General features: G+C 36.1%; 1 protein-coding gene across 2 annotated transcripts in view; it reads right to left on the bottom strand.

Annotated features, from left to right (window-relative positions):
* Positions 1 to 8,915: 8,915 nt before the first annotated feature.
* Positions 8,916 to 11,419, bottom strand: part of LOC125670154 (lysosomal alpha-mannosidase-like) — a 26,831-nt gene continuing 24,327 nt past the window's right edge. For both annotated transcript variants that reach the window (XM_048905151.2, XM_056162907.1), the window contains one exon: positions 8,916 to 10,838. In XM_048905151.2, the coding sequence (XP_048761108.2) occupies positions 10,741 to 10,838 (98 nt within the window). In that variant the 3' untranslated portion in view covers positions 8,916 to 10,740. The remainder of the gene's footprint in view (positions 10,839 to 11,419) is intronic.

Raw genomic sequence — 11,419 nt, forward strand, 5'->3', positions numbered from 1 at the left:
TTCGGGAGGGAGAAATGTAGCGGTCAGCCGGGTTCGATCGCAGGTGGCTGGATAGCTCAGTTGGTAGAGCACCAGACTAGAGATTCAGGGGGCCCGGGTTCAAATCACGGTCTGGTCAGTTGCATTTCTCCCTTCCTGTTACATAATAACCTGAAAAGCATTCTTGAAAGAAGAAATACTAGTCAAATAAGAAAACCCATGAAGGCGATATATCATTTCTACAAAGATGAATTGGAAACTCCCAAATAATACTTCTTGGTCATCACTTTTGACTAGGTCTTGCACTTTTGTTGTAAACATCGATGACCGATCAGGCATCGTTTGCTGAACTCTGATTTTGTTCCGATATCTTAAATCATTCAAGCACAAAATATAAACAAAAATTTGCGTCTCTGATCACTTCTGACTAGCATTACCAAATGTGATTGACTAGGTAGCTTTTCATATTTAGACTTGTGACTGGTTCGATATTTGAATTATTCAGTCATATTATAATGAAACAATTAGGCCTAGTGATTTGTTTAAATTACATCCAACTTGTCCACAAAAGATTTCATGATGTAGATCACTCCATAAACACGTCACAGTTTTTCAACGTAACAATGTACATTACGTCATAATCCACACGACGTATATTACGTCATAATCCACACGACATCACAATACCCAAACAAACGCTTGCTTGGAGTATAGATCTAGATTTCTTTGGTAATGAAAATGGAAAATCAAAAGTTGATGTTTTTTGAAAGTGAATTAAGTAGTGATTTTGTTCCCCATGACAGGATCAGAGATGCAATACTTGCTCATTTTTGCCGTCATGGGTAGATGACAAATATTTCATTCAGTTACACACAACGACACAAACCAAGAGTAGTGTAATTGGGACAACCACAAAAAGTGGAATGGTAATGGCGAATGGAGAGGCGGACAATATTGACAATAAGGACAGAATGCAGATTGTGGTCCCAAAATACAGTGGTGAAGAACTGGACATAAAATCAAGGGCTATTTCGGAAAACATAATGAGTATTGTTCAGAAGGCAATTTAAGTGAAATAGTTCGCCAAGAGTCCACAGTCCTGGAACCAAGTGCTGTTGACAAGAGCGTTATGGAAGGATTCAAATCCGGGCCTTCAGTGTGGAAAGGAATATGAATGGCAGAAGATACATACTAGTCTGATGAACACTATTTTAGAAGAGCTTACGGAAAGGACCGAGGGTATCAGAAGTAGATTAGACAATACTGGATTTCTGTCTGCATTGAAACCAGCTATCAAAATACACAAATTCATTCCACGGAAGTTGTTCTTATCCAGTATAGAAACATTCAAACTCTCACCAGAACCTCGTGATCAAGGATCACCCAAGACAAAACAAAACGAAACCAAACCAGTAAAGCCCAAACTCTGCACCACAGGATTCTCTCCAGCTGAGGAACCCCGTGTGGTGGCGAGACGGAGGACCACATGGAGGGAACGTATCCTGAGGTTTTTGGGATGTTTTTAAAAAACGATAACGACAATTCTGTGTGTAGAGATGGAAACCTGAAGAATTGTGACACTTTGTACTTGTAACTTATTGTTTCTGATGTTTTAAGTGGATTAAAACTTTTAATTATATTTCAAATCCCCCAATTATTGTTCTTCACTCTCCTTGTACACAGAAACACCAAAGCAATGGCAGCTTGTTGAAGTAATGATGTGCAAACCCTGAACATGGAAAGTGCATAAATGTATCTGTAGAGCACAGCTTATATAGGCATTCAATACATACACAGAACAAAAATACCTACATCCTGACTTCAAAATCTGTACTTTAATTATATTTTGAATGTCCATCTGAAGTGGGACTATCTTTTATGAATTGTTGGTCACTTACAATAAGTACCGTGGACTTCCGTTCGAATTAGAAGTGATGTATTGGTGAGATTCGAAAACACTTGAATGTGACTATACATAGTTATGGGGGAAAACTATTCTAGGTAATCCTGTCCATTATTTCCACTATAAATATAGCACTGTCTCTCTTGGTATCGGATCGAGATTTTAAGTTCATTCCAAGAAAGTGATTGTTCACCAATACAGAATACTCCTGATCCCGACGTTTGCCCGAGACTCCATGCCTTTCCATTACGTCACTTAACCAGAGGAGCTGAAATTTACATGATAGCTTTCTGACATTGTGCAGATTCAAGTTTGTACAAATCATGGCCCCCGGGGGTAGGTTGGAGCCACAGTAGGGGGTCGAAGTTTTACATACAAATATATAAAGAAAATCTTTTAAAATATTCTTCTCAAGAACCACTGGACAAGGAAAGTTTGTATTTACATGAAAGCTTCCTGACATAATGCAGATTCAAGTTTGTTAAAACCACGGCCTCCGGGAGTAGGGTGGGCTACAATCAAACCAAATCAAAGATTTCCATGGGAAATTATATGCAAAATCTTTAAAAATCTTCTAAAGAACCACTGAGCCAGAAACGTTTACATTTACATGAAAGCTTCCTGACATAGTGCAGATTCAAGTTTGTAAAAATCATGGCCCCGGGGGTACTTTGGGGCCACAATAGGGATCAAAGTTTTACATGCGAATATATAAGGGGAATCTTTAAATATGGGCCAAGGTGGCTCAGGTGAGCGATGTAGCCCACGGGCCTCTTCTTTTTAAAAATCGTACAAACGATTTTTTTTTTAAATCGTACAAACGATATTTTTAATCGTACAAACGATCGTATAAATCGTAAAAACGACTTTTTAAGTCATTTTTACGATTTACCAAATCGTAGAAACGACTTTTAAAATCAGTTTTACTATTTACTTAATCGTAGAAACGATTTATTTTATTTTTTCTGCTAGATTAAAATAACACAAATACACCGTCGTATACTAGGGAGAATTGTGTAAAATCGACATATTGTAAAAAGTAGCAATGCTAAAGAAGTGTGGACATGTTTGAATAATGTTGTTCACTGACGTCATTGATAGACGACAGTGGCTCGTAACATGAAGTTTGCTAAGATTTTGACTGAAGTATGATCATAAGGTGAAGTACAGATCTCCCACAAGTGCAATGTGTACAGGTTAAAAACTGGTTAAAATGTCTGATGGATCGTTCAACGTAGTCCGTAGACCAAGACCTCTTGTCTAAACAGGCATTTTTTACTGCTCTCCGTGCAAAATATTCCAGATTCTGATTCCATCAGGGAAAAGGATTGTGTGTAGATTTGGGCCCTTGCATATGACACCTTGGATCTGTCGGTGTTAACATCTGGCTGTAGGTGTGATTGGATGTAGCTCTGGTGTTGGGGTGGATATCAGACCGTGCATTACTCCTAACATCTCACTCGTCGTCCCTCTCGTGATAAATACTGGGGAGTATCCAGCAATAACACTGTGTTGCTGGGTTGTGAGTAGAGGTTCATCACAAATCTAGTGATAATTACTGGAGAATATCCAGGATTGACACCGTGTTGCTGGATTGTGAGTAGATGTTCATCACAAATCTAGTGATAATTACTGGAGAATATCCAGGATTGACATTGTGTTGCTGGGTTGTGAGTAGAGGTTCATCACAAATCCGGCTGATCTTCTTTGTACTACCCCTAGTTTGTGGATGTTACGAGTGATTGGGTGCAGATCCAAGGCATTGTATACATAATCCATTAACGGTCTAAGCAGTGTAGCATAGTATTCTGTGGGCAGTGATGCAGATTGCGCTGTATAAAAGCTATCGTTGAATTGGTTTTCTTTGTAATGGTGTCTATTGCTGTTGATAATTCTCAGCAGTTGGCACTTTCTAGGGTGAAACTCTATCTGCTAATTCCTTTCCCACATAGTAAGCTGTAGTGGAAATTAAGCCACGTCGTTGTTTGAGCGGATCTTGCAATACAAGACACATTAATCTACAACAACAAAAAACGAATGTGATCACCTCTGGCATATCCAGGGGTCCGTGTTTGCCCGACTCTCTATTTTGTATTCCTTATAGGAGTTAAAAGATTGACCACTGTTCATTATCTTCACCGTTGATGTACATCATTGATGACTAACAGAAACATCAGTGGCCTGAGCAGGCTACCTTGACGTACTCCCTAGTGGACGGATGCATTACTGGAGCTCTTCCCATTGACCAACACCCGTTGTATTTTGTTACTAAAAAAGACTCTGATCCCTGCCTTAGTAAAGAAAAAAACAATAGACCATTGTATATTTTGTTTTTATAATGAAACCAGGTGATCCACGCTTACAGGTCACCGCATCTGGTCTTCATAGCGGTGAAAAATGTGCACCCAGTCGCTAGACGTCGATATTTAAATTTTCTATAAGTTTTCTGTCAAGTCTGTATCTAGATACCAAGTAATAATCCGACAATCGACAATTTCTCTGTATCGTGACACTCCTTTCTTAATCACACTTGGATCTTTTTGGAATCCACCCTTAAGGAAAATAAGAAAAATCTAATTTTCTAAAACTATTCGTAGTAAATGATGAATTTAATTTCATGTTTGAAAATTTATGCAACTTTTATATAAAAATTCAACTTCTTTCATGAATATTTTAATAAATCATGGTCTTCCCATAGACTTCATTGTAAAATTCAAGGGTAAATGAATAAAACAGTAATCAACATTTTATAAATTCCTATAGTGGATTTTTTTTAATGAACCCTTCAAAATGATACCATAATTACAAAAATTACACCTTATTCAATCGTTTTCATTAAAGTAGATATGTCCACGTCCTATAATATCGACTATTGTACAGAAGAAAGGGTGTAACGAGTACATTTTTTTTTTAAAAGCGGTGGTTGACGATTTATTACTTAATAAAATTGTATACAGTACTGAAGTCAGCACTACCGGCCGTCTAAGTTCTGCTTAAATAGTTCATTCTTTGCATGCTTCTATTTTAAGACGTACGTAAGTCCCACTTAAAATTAAGTACTAGTATCCTTTATATTACGATGTCACGATGATTTAGAAGATATATAGCATTATTTTGAATACTATAAGTCATCGCTTTACGCTGGTGTATAAACAAGTGTTTCTAATGGCATACTTTTTATAAACAGCTATGTCGGTGCAAAGCGTCGCAATATATTCCTTAATTACAGAGAGATACCGAGAGCCATATATTATGAAGCCAACAGATACTGCACAGGTTATTGAATTAAAGATTGTATTACATCGTTCTATTGTATACTTGTCACTTTTCAACAGAAAACGAACTGTACTTTCAACACCCACAATTACAAAATTTCTTCAGAATATACGTAGATTTAGAGAACAGCGTTGGATGCCAACATAAAAATATGTAGGTATTATAATAGAATGTAGGTCCGATTTATAAATTACGGAAGCCGATAGGTGCCAGAGTATAGAATTAATATGCCGCCAGTTATTAACAGATAAATTAAGTATATTAAATATATAACAGATAAATCGCCACAGATAAATTAAGTGGCGGCCACCAGTTAATTTGTATGGCGGCCGCCAGATAATAAATTAAGTGGCGGCCGCCAGTTAAATAAATATTAATTATATACCCTGGCACCTATCGGCTTCCGTAATAAATCATGTAGAGATAGATGGTTTGTAATGAATTGATAATGGCATACTGTACATCATCGTCGGAATCCCACGGTCAGTCGCTCTCCGTTTACCGTGGCCAAGGCGGGGCCTTGATGGTTTACATACAAATATATAAGTTGTGCTAAAATTGTATGTAATAACATATTTGTGAAATTGTAATTCACAACTTTATATTAAAACTAAGTCTATGTGTCAGAGTGATGATATGATGTGCACTTTCAAAAATAAACCACAAGCATTTTTTCATTGCAAACATTTCCTATAGAATGACTGCGCATCAACAGGGGATGCTTACTCCTCCTAGGCACCTGATCCCACCTCTCGTGTGTCCAGGGGTCCGTGTTTGCCCAACTATCTATTTTGTATTGCTTGTAGGAGTTATGAGATTGATCACTGTTCGTTATCTTCACCTTGCATTTATAAATTTAAGTTTCCTTCCAAGTGTACCCATGAACTAGAATTTGGTTTAAAATGGATTCAAACTCATCTGGTTCAGTCATGAACACCAAGTTGCAACTTCACCGATGTTATTTTGAAGTAGATTCTCAATAGACGATACATTTCTGTCATTGGCATATAAATTATAAGTTCCATCATCAGTAAGAGGCTCTTAGTAACTTTAATATGCAATGGTAGATCATTAATATAATAATGGTGAAAATAATAATGGACACAGAATAGAGCCCTGCGACACACCAGCAACGATAAGTAAATATTAGAAGACATACAATTTACTTGTATACATCGAAATCTATCAAACGAATATGACTTTGAACAATGTGTTAATTGCCATTGGATCATTGTAACATTCTAGCTTATAATGACAGTACTTACCGTAGTTAACCAAGACAGCATGAGTCTCCATTATACCGTATAGTGGGTTTTTGTTTTGTTTTTACCGCGGGGAGATAAATTTGGATTATTTTATCAGTTAGCTTTCCGCCAAAATTTCACTCGCCAAATATGCACTCAATTGAGAGTTTGAACAGCATTTGCAAGAGACATAAATCTTCCTTGTCTGGCAAAATTTATTACGCTAAAATTATTAGCGTACCTTTTGAACCAGCAAATCGCCAACTTTTAGACCCCGAAAAAAACACCGTCCGCTATACGGTATCAGTTAACAAGAGGCCCACAGGCCTTATCGGTCACATGAGTACTAATGAAAAATTATCACTACTCCCAAGGGCTATGAAATTTAGAAAAAATGTCCTGTTCTGAATATCCAAGCTAAATTTTAACATTCAGCAAAAGTATAAAACGAGATGTGTTCTTACAACTTCAATGCACTCATAAGTGCATACCTGATGAAAGGCTTCACATAAAATAATAATTATTAATAGGTGTATTAACATTAAAAGATATGACTAATTTGGACCCATCCTAGAGTCAAAACCCTGGGTTGTGAAATTGTGAAATTAAATAGTATGCATTTAGATTTTATACAGCATCAGCAAACTTACACATAAACACTATATACTGTATTTGGCTCCACCCTGGGGTCAGAACCCCTACCCCGGGGATCATGAAATTTACAATTTTGGTAGAAGCCTTCCTGTTTTACATCTTAATCATTTAGTTTTTCTTAAACATGTGCGATTCTAGAGAAAAAGATTTTTGAAAATTGGTCAATTTTGGGCAGTTTTTGCCCGCCCGTAAGGCCCCAGGGGTGCAGGAATCCTGAAATTTACAATTCATGTCCCCCTTGTTCCAAAGATGTTTCATACCAAATTTGAAAAGAATTAGAATGATAGTTTAAGAAGAAGTTAAAAATGTCTATTCACACATTTAATAACCGACCATTTTGGCCACACCCTGATACCAAAACCCCTACCCCTGGGATCATAAAATTTACAATTTTGGTAAAGGACTACCTGTTCTTTCTAAATATCCATTTAGTTTCAATAGCACTAAAGAAGATGTTATTTAAGTGTTTCACACATAACACTATATACCAAGTTTGGTCCCGCCCTGGGGTCAGAACCCTACTCCAGGGATCATGAAATTTGCAATTTTGGTAGAGGCCTTTCTGCTCTACATCACCATGCATTTAGTTTTTCTTACACATGTGTGGTTCTTCAGAAGGAGATTTTTGAAAATTGGTCAATTATGGGCAGTTTTTGCCCCTCCCCTAAGGGTGCTGGAGTCATGAAATTTAAAATTTATGTCCCCCTTGTCCCAAAGATGCTTCATACCAAATTTGAAAAGAATTGGACAGATAGTTATCAAGAAGAAGTTAAAAATGTTTAATTGTTAACGCACGACGGACAACAATCAATACGCAACTTCCGAGATATCAGCTCTTCTGTGATAGAGGTACGTTCAGTTTACTCAGATGATCTAAAAACTAGAAACACAAATTTGGTGCAAGAAATTCTAACTAGAATGCAGTTATACTCCAACGCATTTGTGCCATAAACAATCATCATCGGAAACCCACGGTCGGTCGCTCTCCGTTTAAACGGAGGACCGACCATGGGGTTTCCGATGATGCTTGGCCACGTGAAAGACCTTTTCTTGCATCTACACTACAGAAGTGCAATGTCAAGCCCCTCTTGTGGTTCTGCCAATACCCTAGTGTTCAACAATGCATACAAACTTAAATGTACAATATGGATGCTTGCATATCAATTCAACAGAATGTACCCCTATAGTTCCCAGGAAGATTTAATTAAAAGAATTTGTCCATATATTCATGACCTTGGGGTCATGGTGTGAGCAAATGTGATATCAACCTGTTACATTGCATCTTTGTAGTTCTTTGGAAGATAAACATTTTCCTATACATATTCATATTTCTTTCTGGTTTCAATAGTCTAGTGGCTAGGAATTTCACTTTGCAACCAGGGGGCCCTGGGTTTGATTCTCGATCCCAACGCTGCGTCAAACTGAGGACGTTTAACATAGGTAGTGACTGGTCCTTAGCCATGAAGTGCCTGGCAATAGGAGTGAAAGTCACTGGTCTTTTAGATACGACCTTAAATATGGAGATCCTGTGGCACAGTAGGCATTAGTACACTATAGAATCCTTACTGCTACCAGTGGCAGATTTAAGGGGTGCGCCCATTGAAATGATTTTCAAACATGCCACCCTATTTTCATTGTGTTTTGATTATCTCCTATTGTAAGGAAGCATGACCCTCTACCTGAACAAACTCGAGTCCCCTTCACCTAAGGAATTGGCCTAAAGGTCTCGAGAAGAATGTCAAAATGTGAAAAGTTTACAGACAAATTTCATTCCCAAAAGCTGAACATATTTCAAGTGCAACCAGAAAAAAGTTGTCTGTTGCTACACAAATTCACGTATTTGAACAATGACACCCCAATCCGAATTTAATTTTAATCATTTTCAACTGGAATGTTTCACAGTAAATTTTAAAAGACATGTGCAACATTACACCTTTTAAATATGTTCAATATAATCACAGCATATTCACGTGATTTTGGAAGTAAATGTTGTAATTGTAAATCTATACATAACTTGTGTTATATTGATAAATTGCACTTAAAATGCACCATTTTTCAGATCTGATATAGTTAATTCAAATATAAGTACATACATGCTCAACAATATAGATCAAATAAACATCAAATTTTGTTCCACGAAATAAAAAAGTGAACATCTAATCCACACAGTAAACACAGATCTTAACAATATACAAAATATCTGTTCAGTATGTTTAGTACATTTTCTAAAATTAAAACAATCTATCAGATCTGCAATACCTCAGAGATTACAGCACAGAGAATATTCCAGTATAAGTATCAAATGTCATTAATTTTACTCTTTGCAAGGTAACAAAACAACTTTCATCACACCTGTGACTAGACAATTCCCAGTACCTGTATTTGTTAACAAGAGGCCTACAGTAAGGCATTCTTCTACTCAACCATTTACACTACTTGTCTCCAGGTGAAGACATATATCACAAACTGTAATCATCATATTATTGTATAAAGAATCAAAATTTCCTTAGGAATTTTTAATGTACACTAATCTAGTCCAGAGCATCATCATTCTGTTTTTAAAAAATACAATTCACATACATGTATTCATCATATGCATGTACAAAAAGTAATATATGAATGTAAATCTTTAAAGCCCTAATGCAGAACTGCTTTGGCTCCAGAGCCACAGACTGGAGAAAATTGATTCTACACTATCAAGACTAATTGTATCTTTCTGGGTCTTGAAATAAAGATTTTTTTAAAAAATGTCTACATTACATGTAATATATCACATCCTACTGTGACCCTGCCCAGAACTTAGAGGACATGGTTTACACCAGTCTGAATATACACAACATGAAGATGCTTACACTTTAAAGAAATAAATTACTCATATTCTACCCTTGTTCTTAAGAAAAAAACTTTTTTTAAAAAAAATACATATATCGCTATGTATCTGAATCTACACAGCTTTCTGATTGGCTCACATCTAACAAAAAAATAAAATAAATAGAAAGTTATATTCACCTTCGAAGTGAATAAACATTTGATTTTCATCAGACCAAAAATAAACTGGCGATTCCAAAATGAGAAGATCAGTTATCATATTTTGCTCATGGAATGAAAACTTGTGTCTCTGATCACTTTTGACTAGGTCTTGCACTCTAGCTGTAAACAAAGATGGCCGACCAGGTATTGGTTTGTAGGCCGGTTTCAATGTTTTGAATTATTCAATCACATAATAAAGCAATTCATGACATTTTTAAGGTCAGCTACCTGAGAAGTACAATATTCACTGAGCCCAATAATTATAAAATGTTTCCTATAGGGGAGTCTTGTGTTCACTTTAGATCCCCGATAAAACACTTTAGATACCCAATAAAACACTGCTAACTGGAATGTTTCCTTCTAGTATTATAATATTCTGGTAAAATTGTGTTGAAACAATGTACATACATTAAGCTACATGAGAACAAATAAAACAGCATGTGCACTGCTTAATGTCGAAAGAAAATCAATGGATGGAACAGATCTAATATTTGGCATGCTGTGGGGAATTTTCAAATCTCAACATGTACCTGTATATAGAAAGTTTACAAAAATTCAGTTTATACAAAAAAAGTATATATATACTGAGAGACAACACCATTTGGCACTCCAGTGTATCTATTCCTAGCACTCTCTGATAAGATGAAACATTTATTATGCGAGTGTGACTTGGAATGTTCTTATCTCCATTGGGTTCAGTATCACAGTAAAGTTATCTGCCACCCCGACCTTGTGTCTTATCAACTGTGCATCTGAAATGAAACAAGAATTTTCATAAGACAACAGAGTTTGCTGGGTGAGGTAAAATTTTCTAACCTTTATCAGATTGATGCTGAGTGGTCAGCATGTAACAATAAGTTTTACATAAATGCGAATATTAAAAATATATCATCTTATAAACTTGTTTTTATTATGAAAAGATATATAAATATTGATTTTATTGTGATTAATATGAATCTTTGAGTCAGATCGATATCAAAAATTAATTCCAGGATGCTCCACACATAATTTAGCCACATTAATCATTTCATAATTTTTTTCACCTGCCTTGTAATCTCTGCTAGAACAACATTTTATATACAAAACTTTAACATGGTCACAAATGTAATATAAAAGTCAGATGCAGTATCTTATGCGACTTCAAGTTCACAGATATTAATTAAACCAAGTCTGAACTACAGTTGAACTCGAAAACCCATATCTCGAATACCATTGATATTTCAAAGTGATTCAGAAGTCCCAACCACTTACTCTTTCAGTATTTTTACAACTTCGATATATATCGAATCCTTGGATATCTCGAAGTTTTTTCTCAGTCCCATCAAATTTGAGA

This window comes from Ostrea edulis, chromosome 4 (genome assembly GCF_947568905.1).
Source record: "Ostrea edulis chromosome 4, xbOstEdul1.1, whole genome shotgun sequence".
Classification (NCBI taxonomy): Eukaryota; Metazoa; Mollusca; class Bivalvia; order Ostreida; family Ostreidae; genus Ostrea; species Ostrea edulis.